Raw genomic sequence first — 18,750 nt, 5'->3', positions numbered from 1 at the left:
CCGTTTTTGCCTTAGTGTCATGCACAACTATGAAAAAACACGGTCCTAGGTGTGTTATTCAAACAAGAACTTATCGGATGGGGGCTCAACTTTGCACACAAGTCCGTTTCAACTACGTTGAGGTGCGTGCAAAGTATTGTCACCATCAGATATGCTTTGCATGGTCGATCACGCCTTATACACCATTTTTTCTCTAGTGATATGCACATCCGCAAAAAAACACGCCCTTAGGTATGCTATCTGACCAAGTACTTATCGGATGGGTGTGCCTCTTTGAGAACATTTCAATACCACCTAGGTTGAGGCATACGAAAATTGTTGTGCCCATCGGATATCCTTTGCATGGTCGATCGAGCGTTAAATACTATTTTTGCTCTAGTGTCATGCACATTCGTAAAAAAACACGCTGCTAGGTATGTTATCCGATCAAGCACTTATGGGATGGGCGTGCCACTTTGCATGTAAGTCAATTCCACCTAGTTGAAGGTGTGTGCAAAGTATTGTCCCATCGGATATGCTTTGCATTGTAGATCAAGCATAAAACACCGTTTTTGCCTTAGTGTCATGCACAACCATTAAAAAACACGGTCCTAGGTATGTTATTCAAACAAGTACTTATCGGATGGGGGCTCCACTTTGCATTCAAGTCTGTTTCAACTACGTTGAGGTGCATGCAAAGTATTGTCACCATCAGATATGCTTTGCATGGTCGATCACGCATTATACACCATTTTTTCCTAAGTGTTATGCACATCCGCAAAAAAACACACCCTTAGGTGTATTATCTGAGCAAGTACTTATCGGATGGGTGTGCCTCTTTGAGAACATTCCAATACCACCTAGGTTGAGGCGTACAAAAAGTTTTGTGCCCATTGGATATCCTTTGCATGATCGATCGAGCAATAAATATTATTTTTGCTCGTGTCATGCACATCCGTAAAAAAACACTCTGCTAGGTGTGTTATCCGATCAAGCGCTTATGGGATGGGAGTGCCACTTTGCAAGTAAGTCAATTCCACCTAGTTGAAGGTGTGTGCAAATTATTGTGCCCATCGGATATGCTTTGCATTGTCGATCAAGCATAGAACAACGTTTTTTCCTTAGTGTCATGCACAACCATGAAAAAACACGGTCCTAGGTGTGTTAATCAAACAAGTACTTATCGGATGGGGGCTCCACTTTGCACGCAATTCCATTTCAACTATGTTGAGGTGCACGCAAAGTATTGTCACCATCAGATATGATTTGTATGGTCGATCATGCATTATACACCGTTTTTCCCTAGTGATATGCACATCCGAAAAAAACACGCCCTTAGGTGTGTTATCTGACCAAGTACTTATCGGATGGGTGTGACTCTTTGAGAACATTTCAATACCACCTAGGTTGTGGTGTAGGAAAAGTGTTGTTTCCATCGGATATCCTTTGCATGGTCGATTGAGCATTAAATACTATTTTTGCTCTAGTGTCATCCACATCCGTAAAAAAAACACGCTGCTAGGTATGTTATCCGATCAAGCACTTATGGGATGGGTGTGCCACTTTGCATGTAAGTCAATTCCACCTAGTTGAAGGTGTGTGCAAAGTATTGTACCCATCGGATATGCTTTGCATTGTCGATCAAGCATAAAACTCCGTTTTTGCCTTAGTGTCATGCACAACCATGAAAATACACGGTCCTAAGTGGGTTAATCAAACAAGTACTTATCGGATGGGGGCTCCAGTTTGCACGCAAGTCTGTTTCAACTAGGTTGAGATGCGTGCAAAGTATTGTCACCATCAGATATGCTCTGCATGGTCGATTACGCATTATACAACGTTTTTCTTGTAGTGATATGCACATCCGCAAAAAAACTCGCCCTTAGGAATGTTATTTGACCAAGTACTTATCGGATGGGTGTGCCTCTTTGAGAACATTTCAATACCACCTAGGTTAAGGTGTAGGAAAAGTATTGTGCCCATCAGATATGCTTTGCATGGTCAATCGAGCATTAAATACCATTTTTGCCTTAGTGTCACGCACATCCGAAAAAAACACGCTGCTAGGTGTGTTATCCGATCAAGTACTTATGCGATGGGAATGCCACTTTGCATGTAAGTCAATTCCACCTAGTTGAAGGTGTTTGCAAAGTATTGTGCCCATCAGATATGCTTTGCATTGTCGATCAAGCATAAAACACCGTTTTTGCCTTCGTGTCATGCATAACCACATAAAAACACGGCCGTAGGTGTGTTATTCAAACAAGTACTTATCGGATGGGGGCTCCACTTTGCACGCAAGTCTGTTTCAACTATGTTGAGGTGCGTGCAAAGTATTGTCACTATTGGATATGCTTTGCATGGTCGATCACGCATTATACACCATTTTTTCCCTAGTGATATGCACATCCGTAAAAAAACACGCCCTTAGGTGTGTTATCTGACCAAGTACTTATTGGATGGGTGTGCATCTTTGAGAACATTTCAATACCACTTAGTTTGCGGTGTAGGAAAAGTGTTGTGCCCATCGGATATCCTTTGCATGGTCGATCAAGCATTAAATACTATTTTTGCTCTAGTGTCATGCACATCCGTAAAAAAACACGCTGCTAGGTATATTATCCGATCAAGCACTTATGGGATGGGCGTGCCACTTTTCATGTAAGTCAATTCCAGCTAGTTGAAGGTGTGTGCAAAGTATTGTGCCTATCAAATATGCTTTGCATTGTTGATCAAGCATAAAACACCATTTTTGCCTTAGTGTCAAGCACATTTGTAAAAAAACACGATCCTAGGTGTGGTATCGGATCAAGTACTTATCTAACCGACACGCCACTTTTAATGCAACTCAATAACACCTAGGTTGAGGTGGGTGCAAAGTATTGTGCCCATCGGATGTACTTTGCGTGATATATCATGTATTAAACTCATTTTGTGCCTCAATGTCATGCACAACCATAAAAAAACACGCTTTTAGGTGTGTTATCCGACCAACTGCTTATCAGATGGGTGTACCAGTTTGCATGCAATGCAATACCACAATTGTTGAGACTCATGCAAAGTATTGTGCCCATCAGATATGCTTTGCATTGTCGAACAAGCATTAAACATTGTTTTGGCATTAGTGTCATGTACAACCATCAAAAAACGCGGTCCTAGATGTGTTATTCGACTAAGTACTTATGGGATGTTGAGAGTTGTGGTGCCATGAGCACTTGTAGAGCAAAGGTATGAGCAAAGGACAAGCTGCCACATGGCATGGAGGAGATATCCCACATGTGAGCAAGCAAAATGGATGTAAGTACCCTCACCTATAAAAGGGAGGTTCATTTGAAGTAATTCAATCAAGCACTTTGCACTATCTCAAGATTCTCTTTATGAGTCCAAGCTAATCTATCTTGGAACCTAATTGACTTGAGATACATGTCATGAGCACTCTCTTCATCATGTTTCCACATAGGTTCCATCCACCTTAGAGCGCTCCATAGATCCTGAGGCACACATGTTTTGTCATGGTATCAGAGCATAGGTTTAGCTCTCCTAGTTTAGCTCATTAGTAGTTCACTAGGATTGCTTCCATTCCTAGATTAGTTGTAGGTTGCCTTAGGAGCACATGTTTTCTCTTAGGTTAGTTTTCGTTTTAGATTGAGAACAAATTTTCATCCCTAGAGAGAGAAAATTTCCGTCCATTGATTCCTTCCATTGCATTGAGGGAATTCCGTCATTGAGAAAGTAAGAGAGATCCATTGTGAGAGATTCAATTCTCCAAGGAGAGAAATTTGAAGAGTGCAAAGTGAGATTTGAGAGAAAGAGAGTGTCATTCTTTCTTTTGAGAGAGTCTTGTCTGTGAGAGAGAGAGTTCATTTGGAGGAATTCTACACCATGAATAGAGCATTGTGTGAGAAAAAAAAAAAAAAAAAAAAGAGAGACCTGCAAGCAAGCAATAAGCAAGGCCAAGCAAGCAGTAAGGAGATCACAGAGCGGCCCAAAGCATCTCGAAAGCACTGTGCCTCAGACAAGCTCTGCAAACAAGCTCGCCCCAACGTCTTCGTCAATGACGCCTTTGCTCCAGATGCCAACGAGTAATGACCACACGGGTTGTAACACCTTCAGCAAAAGCTCCATTGACCAGCCATTGGCCAACGCACAACTCTCCTACAAAGCCAGAGAACAACCGGCTATCCTCATCGCAAAATGGCGTCTACCTCCAAGCCTCTCCAACAAACGACCTACAAGCTCCCAATCAATGACTCGCAGCCCGTAATGCAAGGCGCACCCAGCAATGGCTGCTCCACTGCACCGTATCTCCTACGGCTCCCACGACAGCAACCAGGCTCATCTCCGACTGCCCAACTATGCCATGGCTCCCGACTGCATGCAACGCTCACGACTGACGAAGGGAGCACGAAAGACCTCTCGCGAGACAATTCTTGCCTCTGTTCTTCATGGTGGCGGTGACTCGAGCCTTCCCGCAACGGCTCTGTGCACAGAAGCTTCAAAGCTTCTTCACTCCTCTCTTTCTTCTCTAAGGTTCAACCTTAGGACACGTGGCAGCTTCATGGAAGAGGCACGTGGCAGAACATAAACCGTGGTTAAATATAGGTTTAGTTTAATGATGTTTGGTCAAAGTTTTGCCACATGGCAGATAAAACTTAATCATGATCTGGTTAGCTTAACCCACCATGGTTAGAGGTAGGGTTGGTTAACTGCCACATAAGCATGCACAGTCAGCAGTGCCTTCCAAGCACAGAGTCCCTTTGTAAGCACAGTATGGAATTCAGCATGTGAATCCCTGTGCCACATCATCAAAGGCCCTCTTCTTCATAGAACCTTCGACAAGCCGTAACTCTCAATCCAAGAAGAATTTGGACATGCTCCAAAAATGAAAAGTGATCGTCTTTTCGAGCTCTACGCGCTTGTCATGTCAGAATCATTGTATGCAATTAGACACTGCCAATATTGAAAGAAATCAATTGGTAAGACCTTTGCAACAATTGGAAAAGCAAAGCATGAATGCAAACATCGATGTAAAAAGCAAGCCGAAAGCACAAGTGCATGAGATGACCATAGCAGAAAGCATGGCATCCTCACATAAAGCATCAAGGCATATGGTAGAACAAAGCATCATGCAGGTAGCTACACCAAGCAAAGAAGCAAACGTGTCGTCATCAAGCCATGAGCCAAAAGGTGACATCAATGGAATGTATTGAAAAGCAAAAACCTTGCCAACCTTGCCTATGTTTTGTAATCAAGCCTGACCACCTGAGAGTAGCTATGAAAGCACCCAGGGGAGGTATTGACATGTAAAAGCCACACTTGACCACCTTAAGTAGCAATGCATGCACTAAGGGGAGGTGATGGAATGTAACTCACATCTGACCACCTTGCAGTAGCCAAAGGATCATGGCACCAAGGGGAGGTGTTGAGAGTTGTGGTGCCATGAGCACTTGTAGAGCAAAGGTATGAGCAAAGGACAAGCTGCCACATGGCATGGAGGAGATATCCCACATGTGAGCAAGCAAAATGGATGTAAGTACCCTCACCTATAAAAGGGAGGTTCATTTGAAGTAATTCAATCAAGCACTTTGCACTATCTCAAGATTCTCTTTATGAGTCCAAGCTAATCTATCTTGGAACCTAATTGACTTGAGATACATGTCATGAGCACTCTCTTCATCATGTTTCCACATAGGTTCCATCCACCTTAGAGCGCTCCATAGATCCTGAGGCACACATGTTTTGTCATGGGATGGGCACGCCACTTTGCATGTAAGTCAATAATACCTAGGTTGAGATGTGTGCAAAGTATTGTGATGATCGCATATGCGTTGCATTGTCGATTAAGCATAAATCAGCGTTTTTGCCTTAGTGTCATGGACAACAACCAATAAAAAACATGGTCCTAGGTGTGATATTCTAAAAAGTACTTGTCAGATGGGGGAGCCACTTTGCAAGAAAGTCAATTTCAACTAGGTTGATGTGTGTGCACAGTATTGTGTCTATCGGTTATGCTTTGCATGGGGGATCACACATTATACACCATTTTTCCCCTAGTGTTATATACATCTGTCAAAGAACACGCTCTTAATAGGTATATTATCATACCAAGTACTTATTGAATGGGAGTTCCACTTTGCATGGAATACCATACCACCGCTTTTGAGGCACGTGCAAAGTATTATGCCCATCAGATATGCTTTACATGGTAGATTGAGTATTAAATACCGTTTTTGGCCTTGGTGTCATGTACAACCGTCAAAAAACACGATCGTAGGTGTATTTTTCAAACAAGTACTTATCAGATGGGGATGCCACTTTGCACATAAGTCAATACTACCTAGGTTGAGGAATGTGCAAAGTCTTGTGTCCATTGGATATGCTTTGCATAGTCGATCGCACATTATACACCATTTTGTTCCTAGCGTTATGCACAATCGTCATAAAATATGTTTGGAGGTATGTTATCCGAACAAGTACTTATGGGATGGGTGCACCACTTTGTATGCAAGTCAATACGACCTAGGTTGAGGCATGTACAAAGTTTTGTGCCCATCGGAGAAATGTAGATGCGATAATATTAGAAAATTCTTGATATGTGTATATGTGTGTGTGTGGCAAACAATTTTGATATAACAAAGTAAACACCTAGTGCACAAATTATGCACTTCATACCTTGAGTAAATAAGCTTGTTGATGAGGATAAATATGCCCTTGAATAAAAGCACAGTTGTTGTATGACCACAATAGGATCACTTTGACACCTGTGATTTTGCCCACATGTAAGTTTGCAAATAGTATAAAAAATCATATCATAATATATTAATAGTTTGCAAATGTGTATAGCAAGTGAGTAATGGGAAGTGGAAGTGGAAGTGAGGAGGGAGGAGTGGAATGGGAGAGGGAAATAATAGGGGTGTATGATAATAAGTATTAAAAATAGTATAATAATATATTAATAGTTTTCAAATGGCAAGTGAGCAATGGGAAGTGGAAGTGAGAGTGGGGAGGGAAGAATGGAATGGGAGAGGGGAAGGTAATAGGGGAGTAGGATAATAAGGGAGTGAAATGAGTGAGGGGAGTTAATAGGGGATGAAAAAGAGGAGGGTGAGATGGGGAAATATGGGATTTTGGGAAATGGGAGGAGTATGGGACGTGGTGGAAATGTGGGATGGGAGTGGTGGCAATGGGGGAGGAAGAAGAAATGGATGGGGGGAGGGCTAATGGAAGATTGGGATGAGGGATGGGGGTCCAATGGGAGAGGGGGAGTAATGGGAGCCAATGGGAGAGGGGATAAATGAAAAGGCAATAGGAGAGAGGGGAGGAATGGAAAGCCAATAGGAGAGGAGGAGGAAAACCTAATTTTTCTTATATATAGTCTTCCTTCTTCATTCATTCTCCCCTCATTTCATTCATTGAAGCAAGAAAACAAGGACGATCAAGAAACCAAGGAAGGAAGAGCAAGAAAGCAAGAAAGAGCAAACTTACAAACTTTTTCCAGATACTTGCAAATTTTTTTGATTAATTCTTTATCTAGATTTTTTTTTTTAATTTGAAGAGAGAGGTTCCTGATTAATTCTTTATCTAGATTTTTTTTTTTAAATTTGAAGAGAGACGAACTAGAGAGAGAGAGGAACTAGAGAGAGGTTCCTGGCGGCCCCCAGGAGGGAAGGAGAAGGAGAGGATGGAGGGGGGGGAGGGGAGGGAGGGGGAGGGGAGGGAGAGGCGGGGGCGGGGTCGAGGGGGGAGGGGAGCCAGGTAGGGAGGGGGGGGGAGGGAGGGGCGGGGGCGAGGGCGGGGTCGAGGGAGGGAGGGAGAGGGGGGGTTCTAGCGGGGTCGAGGGAGGTAGGGAGGAGGGGGGGAGGGAAGGGCGGGAGCGGGGGGGAGGGGGAGGGGGGGGGAGGGGGGGTCTGGCGGCCGCGGTCGCCAAGACCCCCTAGAGAGGGGAGGGGAGGGAGGGGGTGCAGCCGGGTGGGGGAGGGAGGGGGGGGTCTGGCGCCCACGGCCGCTAGAACCCCCTGGAGGGGGGAGGGGAGGAAGGGGGGGTCTGGCGGCTGCAGCCGCCAGGACCCCCTGGAGGGGGGGGGAGGAGGGGGGAGGGAGGGGAGGGATCGAGGGAGGGAAGGGGGGGGTGTGGCGGCCGCGGCCGCCAGAACCCCTTGGAGGGGGGGGGGAGGGGAGCCGGATGGGGGTGGAAGGGGGGGGGTCTGGCGGCCGCGGCCGCTAGGACCCCCTGGAGGGGGAGAAGGGGGGCGAAAGGGGGGGGTTTGGCAGCCGCGGCCGCCAGAACCCCTTGGAGGGCAGGGGGGAGGGGGGGAGGTGAGCCGGGTGGGGGAGGGAGGGAGGGGGGGTCTGGCGGCCACGGCCACCAGGACCCCCTGGGGGAGAAGGGGGGCGGAAGGGGGGCAGAAGGGGGGGGGGAGGGGAGCCGGGTGGGGGAGGGGAGCCGCGACCGCCAAGACCCCCTGGAGGGGGGAGGGGAGCGGAGGGAGGGGGTGGGGGAGCGAGAGAGGAGGGGAGGGAGGGGGGGGCGGGGGGAGGGGAGGGGGTGGAGGGGACGAGGGGTCAAGGGAGGGAGGGGGGGAGGGGAGTCGGGTGGGGGAGGGAGGGAGGGGGGGTCTGGCGGCCACGGCCGCCAGGACCCCCTGGAGGGGGGAGGGGAGGGAGGGAGGCAGGGGGGGTCTGGCGGCCACGGCTGCTAGGACCCCCTAGAGGGGGGAGGGGAGGGAGGGGGTGGGGGAGCGGGAGCGGGAGCAGAGGGGAGGGGGGGGGGTCGAGGGGTCGAGGGAGGGAGGGGAGGGGGGGTCTGGTAGCCACGGCTGCCAGAACCCCCTGGAGGAGCGGAGGGGAGGGAGGGGGGCGGGGAGGGGAGGGGAGGGAGGGGGTGGGGGAGCGAGAGCGGAGGGGAGGGAGGGAGGGGGGGGGAGGGGATGGGAGGGGGGGGAGGGGTCGAGGGGTCGAGGGAGGGAGGGGGGGGTCTGGCGGCCACGGCCACCAGAACCGCCTAGAGGGGGGGGGGAGGGGAGGGGAGGGGAGGGGGGGAGGGGAGCCGAGTGGGGGAGGGAGGGAGGGAGGGGGTGTTCTGGCGGCCGCGATCGCCAGAACCCAAGGAGGGGGAGGGGAGAGGGGAGGAGGGGAGGGAGGGGTAGGGGCAGGGTCGAGAGGGGGGAGGGGAAGGGAGGGGGTGGGGGGGTTCTGGCGGCGGGGAGAGGGGAGGAGGGGAGCCGGGGAGGGAGGGAGGGGCAGGGGCGGGGTTGAGAGGGGGGAGGGGAAGGGAGGGGGTGGGGAGGGTTCTGGCAGCGGAGGGAGGGGAGCGGAGGGAGGGGAGGGGACGCGGGGAAGGCAGGGTCGAGGGAGGGAGGGAGGGGGGGAGGGGAGCTGAAGGAGAAAGAGGGGAGTGAGAGGGAGAGAGAGAGAGAGGGAGAGGAGAGGAGGGAGCCGAAGGAGAGAGAGGGGAGAGGAGGGAGGGGAGTGAGAGAGAGAGTGAGGGGAGGGAGAGAGAAAGAGAGAGAGAGTGAGGGGGGAAGGTATGGGAGAGAGAGAGAGAGTGAGGGAGAGAGAAACAAGGGAGTAGAGGGAGTAGAGGGAGAGAGGTCAAATTCTTACAAGAGCGACAAATAAGATTTGACTTTGGAAAAGAATGAAAGGGACTTACGAGAAGAAAGTATCAAGAAGAATGTTGAACACAAATTTGAATTCTTACAACTAAGAGTAGAACTATCACGAGCAAGAGCGACAAATAAGATTCTTGCTCGAATAAGATTTGACTTACTATCACGAGCAAGAGCGATAAATAAGATTCTTGCTCAAATAAGATTACTATCACAAGCAAGAGCGACAAATAAGATTTGACTTACTATCACGAGCAAGAGCGACAAATAAGATTTGACTTACGAGAAGAATGAAAGGGACTTACGAGAAGAAAGTATCAAGAAGAATGTTGAACATAAATTTGAATTCAAAAGGAACGTACGAGAAGAAAGTATAAGAAGAATGTTGAACAAAAATTTGAATTCAAATTTATAATGAATTCAAATTTCCCTCTCGTTTTTGAAAATTCAAATTTATGGGTAGGAGGAGTGGGCTAGTTTTTCTTATATATACTCTTCTTTCCATTCATTCATTCTCACTCTCTCCTCATTTCATTGAAGCAACCAAGAGCTGAAGAGCTCTCTCTAATGACTTAATAGTCAAGTGATGGAAATTTAATTCCATAGAAATTTAAAGTAACTGTGAAATTTAATTCCATAGACTTATGTGTTTTCTAAAGTAACTGTAATAGACAAGAAATGAAACTACAGTTCCACAAAGACTTTTTAGTTCTCTAATGTAAAGTTGTAATAGACAAGAGAGACAAAGATGACATCTTCTAGGCTGAGCTAATGGAAGGTGTTTTTTAACACCATATGGCTTTGAGTTATATGATCTACTTCTTGTACAAATGTGTCATGCTTTTTTTTAAATGTACTCTAGTTTTTTAAATGCACTCTAGTTTTTTTTCTAATTTGATTTTTTAAAATCTTACTTTTTGTCTTTTTTAACAACATGAAGTCCTCTTTTTTTAATGTACTCTAGTTTTAATAACATGTCATGTATTTGCTTTTTTAAAATCTTACTTTTTGACTCAAAGTTTTGTTTTATAAGAGCCTCTTTTTTTGAAATGCTTTATCCAAAATTATCTCACAAAATGAATTTGGACAGTGCACTAGTCCAAAATTAATGAAATAGGTGTTAACCACCATTGTGCTAGTTTCCACTTGAAAACACCATACTGGTTGTGTCTTCTACTACATATATTTTCAATGTACTCTTTATAATTTTTTGGATGAGTAGATAGAGCACCAAAGTGCCCGGACATAAAGATTGGATAGAGGAGATTTGCACATCTGAAAATTTGACACAGACTTTGTCCTAGCCCAAAAAGCTTTCAATGACCTGAGATGTGGTCATACTAGAGAATTGCTTCATGGAGATAAATGTCTACGTCACTTAGGTGAATATTTCATTTGTTGGCCACTTGGATCCTTGTCGCGTGTTGCAAGGGCAAGCAAGTTTGACACTCTGTGTTCTGTGTGGGTGCTAGTGGCTTGTACAAAGGGAGATTTCAAGTGACACAACATTGATTGCATTCAAGGCAAGTGTGCATGACATGGTGTGAAGGAGAATCAATTTGTTTCCCCAAATAAAGTTAGGGAAGATAACCATGCCATTGTTGAATGGAGGGGACTTGAAATGGTTGATGTTGAAGGATCAGATAAGAAGAGATGGCTATTATCATTACAGGACCACTCCACCATAGGAGCTTATCGACCACATAGTGCAATCCATCCCAAAATATGTGCTTTGCAATTTCACAGCACACTAGCAAGACAAGCAACTTAGGTTGTGCCTTGCCGATTCCCCCAAGGATATAATTTTCTCTTGATTGATTTTATTGAAAATTACTACAAATAACAATTTTGGTGCATCCCCTATAGCCATCAGTTGGATTATACGTCTAATACCAATTGACAATAGACTTTAAGAAGTTCCAAAAAGTGTAGCACACATACCATTTCTAGATTTCAAATCATGGGGAGCATGACACCTTGTTTGTCCAGCATGTTTTCTATTGCACTAGGATTTGTCAACCAAATACAATACCCAAGCATCAATCAACATTGGGTGTGGTCAAATGATGCCTTCTGTCAATACAAATCATCATGTGGATCCTACTTTATTGCAAGGTTTAAATCCCCCCTTGGTCTAAACATGATATGGAATTTCTTTGGATCCATCCATGCCAATGGGGAACATGAGGGATATTGTGCCATTATTAAGCGAAATCTTTATTAAAATTAGTTAATGTGTCCTTAATATAGGTTGTGGAATGCTCACAATGCAGCAACATGGATTGTTTCTGAGTCTCTCCACAAGTGCACAATCGACCTACAGTAAATAGAGCCTCAACAATAGTTTAGTGCGTAGGGTGTTCCATGAGGTGAAAGTGGATGAAGCAAAAAGAACAAACATATATGACTATGACACCATTGATGGCACACAAAATTTGCACATCATATGGGGATTTTTAGACAACTACTTTTGTCTCAAGACATGACAACTTTCCTACTTTTGTAGTGCCTGCATCAAGGGAGATTATGAGAAGTGTGAGGAAATTGCAATTGTGAAACAATGGGAGCTATGCCATATTTTCCTTCTACATGATTGTGTTAAAGAGACAAATAGTGGGCCACAGTTTGGGAAGGGATTCAATAACCTCGCCAATGCATTGGAAGAGGGGGATAAATTTTCCATTCTCATTGCCTCTGAGGAGAATGAGGAAGATGACCCCTACATAGTGTTGTAGTGTACCAAACCCAGACATAAGGTGGAGGAAGCATTTCAATATCATCGAGGACTAACCTGTGGGACATGGGAAGGAGTGAGGTATTTGATACGAGAAAACATCCAAGCAAGCCAAGAGATACAGATGTTGTCTATAGATACATCTAATAAATCCCATATATACTAATGTTCTAGTCGTAGATGAGCTCTAGATGAGAAGTCACAAACATTTGTCTAAGAACTAAATTTTACACTTCTGATATTTTACCCACATTTTGGTGATGAATTTGGTGTATTTGACATCACCGGCAAGTCAAGAGAGGAGAAAACGCTCAAAATGACTTTTGAAATGCTCAAAATCGACACCCTGTGTCAGGGTGTCCGTTTTGAGCATTTCAAAAGTCATTTTGGGCATTTTGGCCTACTCCGAACGTGCCAGTGATCTTGAAAACACCAAATTCTATAGCAGCAAACCATCTTGATAAATTTATGAACTTAGTTGTCTACAAAGCTTACATCCAAAAGCACTTTTACGTTTACCAAGATGATGTACATCAGATATCGTCATTGAATGTAAACTCAGCGGTCTTCATTTGAATATGATTTTTTTTTTTTGTTTTCTCCTTTTTGTGATTTTTTACAATGTTACTTTGGCCCTCCTTTGATTGGTAGAGGTCTATGTTCCTTCTGGGCTAAAAGGCCCCAAAATGAGATCTGATTTTTCCTAATAAATTGGCCATCCACCATGGATTGCATGTGTAGCTTCCACTTGCTCCTCTTGGATAATTTCATGAGGTAGGCACAATTGATCTATATACGTGTTAGGTAGGAAAATGTCACACAATCTAGTTCTCAATGCTACCTTCACAACTACCCCAAAGCAATATAAGTGCATAGGGAAAAAATACTTGGGTTGTTGAATTTGGTAGGTATTTATGATGTGGCCATTGCATATCGTGCACCTATTACCCTGCACATCTAAGGAGGATACTTTTGGATCTTATGTATGATGTTGTAAGGATTATTTTTTGCATTTCCTCATGGGCAAGAAATTTTTTTATGGTTTTCTCTTTCAGCTTGAGGGTATGGATATTTTACTTTGTCTTCCCATCTCTGCTTGCCTTTAACAATGGATCCATTAGAACCCTCGAACTATTTTTGAAACAATTCAATTGGTCTGAGAATCTCTAAGTAGGCAGCTTGCAAGAGGGTTTCTCTACCCTCTAATTGAGAACTATGTGCCTCCTACCACTCCAAATTTTCAATAGTCTTACCAAGTTCCTATATAGTGGTATGGTATTGGAGTTCCAATTTGTTGTACATGTCCCTCCAAAATTTGGCCATTTCATCTTGCCTAGAGCTTCTCTCTATGACCAATCTGAATCTAGATAGTGCACATGCATGCCAATAGTTAGCCAACCCATGCAAGGAAAAATCAAGCATTATTCACGAAAGTTTCTTCTCACTCTCTCTCTCTCTCTCTCTCTCTCTCTCTCTCTCTCTCTCTCACACACACACACACACACACACACACATGCATGAGTATATGTGTGCATGCGTGTGAATGGTTTGGATAATTTACAAAAGAAAAGAGTGAATGGTTTTGGAATAAGCAAGGCATAACCAAAGGAGAAAGGAAAGGAGAGAGTCAATGGGAGGAGGACAAGTGGGAGAGAATATACACATGGAGAGGGAAGGAAAATATACAGATAGAGAGGGAATGCTGAAATTCATGAAGGGACATGGAGGAAATGGGATAATTTGAATTTGTGAAATGCTTTAATAAAGTGAGGGTCTATTTTTTCTTGAAAATCAAGAAGTAAAATTGCAACAAGTGAAAAATGTGAATAGCATTCCTTAGGCCTGCCCCTTTGGCGCTAGTTTGCTTAGCAGAATTTTGATAGCCTTCCAAAACTTGATACCTTTTGTGACTTGAACCTCAACTATGCATAAGTATATGATGAATGGATTTGAAAATCTTGAAGCCACCTTTTCCTGAAGAGAAGACCTCGCACCTAACAAAAGTTGGAAAGGATCAACTCAAAAAATGAACAAAGATAATCGTTTGGGAAGTTTTTTCGTATTCAACTTGGATCTTTAGTGAGATCAACTCCAAAAATCGAATTGACCTTCTCATTCTTGCATTCTTCTATGATGTTATCAATTGAATCCAATCTCCCCATCGACCTAATTTTTTGTATATTCTTCTCTACACAGATGGTTCCCTGTGCCTTCACGGCTGCTTTTTCCATCCTTGTGAAGCACTAATCGTGTAGGGAAAGCGTGTAATAGATTTTAAAGTTAATCCCACCTAGTGCATGTTTATGAGAGTCGAAATTTCACATAATCAAGGGGTACATCTCGCTTCACTTTGAGAAATACAAAGGTCTAGACTTAGGAGCTCCATCACCAGAGTCCTCTAAAAGTTTTGCTACAATGAAGAGCTTGTGTTACAAGTAGAGAAAAAACTATGAGCTAGGGGAAGATTGACCACTATCGAGAGCGTAGTATGCGCGCGGTTGATTCAATCAGAAATGCCAAGGGTTATGATAGGGAGGCTAGCCACAATGTGGGTTCGATAAAAGAGGAAGGGGACGATATAGTTGCTAAATTAAATTGGGTTGATAGGGGATTCAATGCATATACAAAATATAAATTCTACCCGTAGCTCCACCTGTAGCTCAGTAGATGAAGCTTCATAACCTCTAGTCAGCAGAATCAATGCATAGACGGTGAAATGCATGGGCTCCTCCAAACCATGTTGCATTCATTAGTTGATATAACTTAAAAATAATGTAAAAATGCCTCTAAACCACACAAATATGCAAAAATATTGTTCCTTTTGATTGAATTCCCACCTTCACTAAGACCTTCCCAAGGGCAAGCCAAAAAGGAAAGAGAGAATTGAGATATATCTTCAACCATGGTTTATTTCTTCTTTTCTTAGCACCATCACGGCGACTTCTCATCAGAGTAACTCATACATACTCACACGCCCATAACTCATGATACTATGGGCTGGTATCCCCCCCCAAACAATTGCGAATAAGCCTATGGCTTATCAATCTTGAAGCAATGTGTCAAGGCCACTGATAGGGAAAACTTCTTTCAGAGTTGTTTCCCAACCTATCAAAATAGAAACACTCTCAGTTTTTGCATCTCAAAACATACACATTTACTTCATTTTACAAAGTCACTCAAAATCTTAACCTGTATTCTAAAGATGGGAATAAATCTGAGCCGGTTTTTCTCAATTTCAGCTGGTGCACAATACAATGAAGGTCGATGTTTTTCTAGCATTGACGAGGACCCCCATGGTGTTTCCTAAGGCTTATCAATCTTGACGCTCCATCTTTAGATTATTCAGATGAAGAATGAACTTCTGTGCTGCTGCTGATGAGATGCGCAAACAAGATCTCGTTCCACAAATCCGGAACTCCTGGGAGGCACCAATGGCTACAATCTTCGCCTCTCTTCTGCCCCGGCCTGTGCCCATACACAGACGGATGTGCGTCTTGCCTGAAATCTGACAACCTGCTAACGTTGAGTATCTTCACTGGCACCTTCATCTCTTTTATCACTTCTTCCGCAATGACCATTCTCGGTGGGTACTTCGCTGCAAGCCTTGAACTGTCCACAATGGGCTGAGTCTCATTGCGGCATCCTCCACCAGTATTCCAACTGCCTCCCCTGGAATATTAAAAGCATAGCGCAATCACAAAACTTGCTCTTTCGACAACTTTCAATGAGGCAAATTTACTTGGTGGTTGTCGACAGTCGAAATACTTGGTAAATGCACACGACAACAGTGGATTGGACAAATGCTGTAACGTCTTCCGGCTGGTAAATGCAAAAAATTACCAGAATGTAGAGGTGATTAGAAGAGCACCTGTGACTCTTACCGGAAATGTATTGGTGAAAAGCCGGAGAAGAATACTTGCTTGGTCGTAAGGTTAACAGATGTGTCTACCCAAGCTGCCCAGGTCTTCATAGCCTTTCTCAAGGCAATCATCAAATCCAGCTTCTGATAGACTTTGGCTCCATCTTTGAAAGACTTTATCTTCCTATCATAAAGCCAAAAGGTGAGGTATGACCAGTCAGTGAATGTTATAACACTACAGAAACCCTGCTAGAATTCAAAGCCTGTAGACCCCAACGGAACCCAGAAAAAGTTAGGCCTTGTATGAGAGAAACGAAGCCAAATTTGAAGCTCCTATCTGCAAACTATGCTTCGATTTAGGAACTTTTAAAACCCCTAGTATTAGGTCTCTTGAGTTTCAGTCCTGTCCCAGTGTGTAAGATGAGGATGCTTACCCCCTTGTTGTTTTCCAGTGATTCCACCAGTGTCCTGTGTTAAATACAAGTATATCTGCTTCTGACCAGTTTGTGAGCCTCTCGATTTTGTCAATTATGTCCAGCTGTAGAGAGCGAACCGACCTTCCTTGGGCATCTTTACACCTTTCGTCGGCTACATCCACTAAGAAATTAGAACGGTGGAACTCTATCATGCAGTCGTAATCCTGAAATCCAAATGGATAATCGCTGATTCAAGAGGACCTAAGCCTGTGGGAAGTACAGGTATTCCATAGACCCTAAACAGTGACAAAAACCCACCAGAAACTTGAAGGCGAAATCATCACGTTCCATATATATCTCCAAAAGTCTGCTTTTATTAGGTAGTCCTTCCCGTAAGAGGCACATCATGGACTCAGCCTGGTTACGGTTCAGCGAATCGCCAACGAAAATCATCCTTTTACGCCTCAACGTCTCCAACAAAATTGTGGCATTAAATCTACAGGGATCATTGCCCAGATGGAAATTCATTCCCAGTTGTATGCTATGGATACAACAGACAGACAGAAGGGCGGTGGCCGGGATGTAACTTCAAACATAGGATAGGATGAGGGTTACCTTGGTATTTGACAATCATTGGGTTTCCATCTCCATTTCGTGTACCCCAAATCTCGCCTTCCGTTATGGTAGCAATTGTATCTCTCCTGCACATACGGACATGATCCTGGTTTGTAAAGTGGGTAAGCGTCATCTTGTACCCACTTTCCCACAGTAACATCGCAAATTCCGGATGAGATATATTCTTTTATATGAGCGTCTCCATTGCGACTTGTTTGAACAGGAAGCTCTTGCAGCGTTAGGAGCAAGTTGTTGCGACCGCTTTTCGGCTTCAAGATCGATTCGTTGTGATCGACGCCGCTGGCAGAAACGAAGCCCGATTGGGGCGAACTTACATCAGGATACTTCGACTTGGGAGGGCGTAAAGCTGGCTTGCGATCAGCAACATGGAGGACGGACAAGCTGAGGACGAGGAGGAGGAAGAAGCCGAGGCCCAGCAAGCTAAGTCGCCATCGATGCAGATGCATTCGAGGTGCGGCGGCCATGGCCGTAAACATGCCGACGATGCAGGGAGGCAATTCTTGCGAAAAAAGAACATATTGCGTGAGAGAGACGATTAGAAGAAACCGCCTGTGATTGTTTAAGGTAATGTGGGCTGGCGCGCACAAGGATGGAAGAGGGTGTTTTCTGCGATGCAGGGATATCTAGGAGCGGTGGTTTCTGCGGAAGGTCCGTGATGCTGGTGACAGCTGATGATGCGGAATACTAGCATGACGAATATCGACAGTGTGTTTACGGTTGAACGATAAGCAGCAACGCTTCCGCGCTCAATCATCTAAATAATATACTCAGCACTCCCATTCCCCATTTCTGAGATTCTAAGCAATCTCACTCACCATTTCTGAGCTTGTTTAAGCAATCGCACTCGCCATGTCTGAGCTTGTTTGAGGCGAAAAGGATAGACTGATAAATGCGTTGATGGAGAGGATGAAACGACGGAATTACGAACCTTGGTGACTGCTGATCGATCGATCGATCTATCATCTAATGAAAGGATCGTGCAATGAGATCGTCACTCTCGGCGGAGATGGTAGATCGATTACGTGGTGGTGGTAGACAGATCATAGATTTGTGTTTGAGTTCGACCTTCCCCAGACCATGGCCGAGGTGGGTCTGATCTGATGGCGGTGCCTTGTCCGTTTGCCTCCGACATCCATGAATTCATCACCCATGCTTGTCCACACTATTTGGAAAGTGCACATGTCCTTGCCCTTCATCATGGTTCTCTTTTTGGATCTCGCTCAGCTTTTCTCGAGCATCTCAAACATCAAACGCCCCCACTCGTGTACAAGTGTCACTTTTCCTCAGGAGAATCATCTTACCCAACGACCATCGCATATTTCATAAGAAACTGGTTGAGGTGAAAATGGTTGAGGTTATGATGTTGATGCAAGCTCATCAACTTTTCATCATAAAGGAGAGCTTCATATTTCATAAGAAAATGGTTGAGGTGAAAATGGTTGAGGTTATGATGTTGATGCAAGCTCATCAACTTTTCATCATAAAGGAGAGCTTGATGACTCTCACGTCTCTACCAAC

General features: G+C 44.6%; 1 protein-coding gene across 2 annotated transcripts; it reads right to left on the bottom strand.

The window, feature by feature from the left end:
- Positions 1-15,224: 15,224 nt before the first annotated feature.
- On the bottom strand, positions 15,225-17,940 carry LOC147885498 (protein trichome birefringence-like 5). 2 transcript variants are annotated; one of them, XM_087396872.1, is made up of 6 exons: positions 17,547-17,939; positions 17,212-17,297; positions 16,915-17,092; positions 16,615-16,820; positions 16,203-16,364; positions 15,225-15,990 (listed from the first exon to the last, which is right to left on the bottom strand). In XM_087396872.1, the coding sequence occupies exons 1-6, from the start codon at positions 17,706-17,708 to the stop codon at positions 15,660-15,662; spliced, it is 1,125 nt and encodes a 374-aa protein (XP_087252998.1). In that variant the 5' UTR covers positions 17,709-17,939; the 3' UTR covers positions 15,225-15,659. The 2 variants fall into 2 exon arrangements, with proteins under 2 accessions (XP_087252998.1, XP_087252997.1); XM_087396871.1 differs by having other exon boundaries at positions 17,212-17,940.
- Between the last annotated feature and the right edge of the window lie 810 nt (positions 17,941-18,750).

The sequence above is a fragment of the Dipteris shenzhenensis genome, chromosome 25 (assembly GCF_047967505.1).
Source record: "Dipteris shenzhenensis isolate YYH24624 ecotype China chromosome 25, Dip_SZ_1.0, whole genome shotgun sequence".
In the NCBI taxonomy this organism is placed as follows: Eukaryota; Viridiplantae; Streptophyta; class Polypodiopsida; order Gleicheniales; family Dipteridaceae; genus Dipteris; species Dipteris shenzhenensis.
Note: the sequence above shows the minus strand (reverse complement) of the source record. Positions and strands in the feature narration are given on the sequence as shown.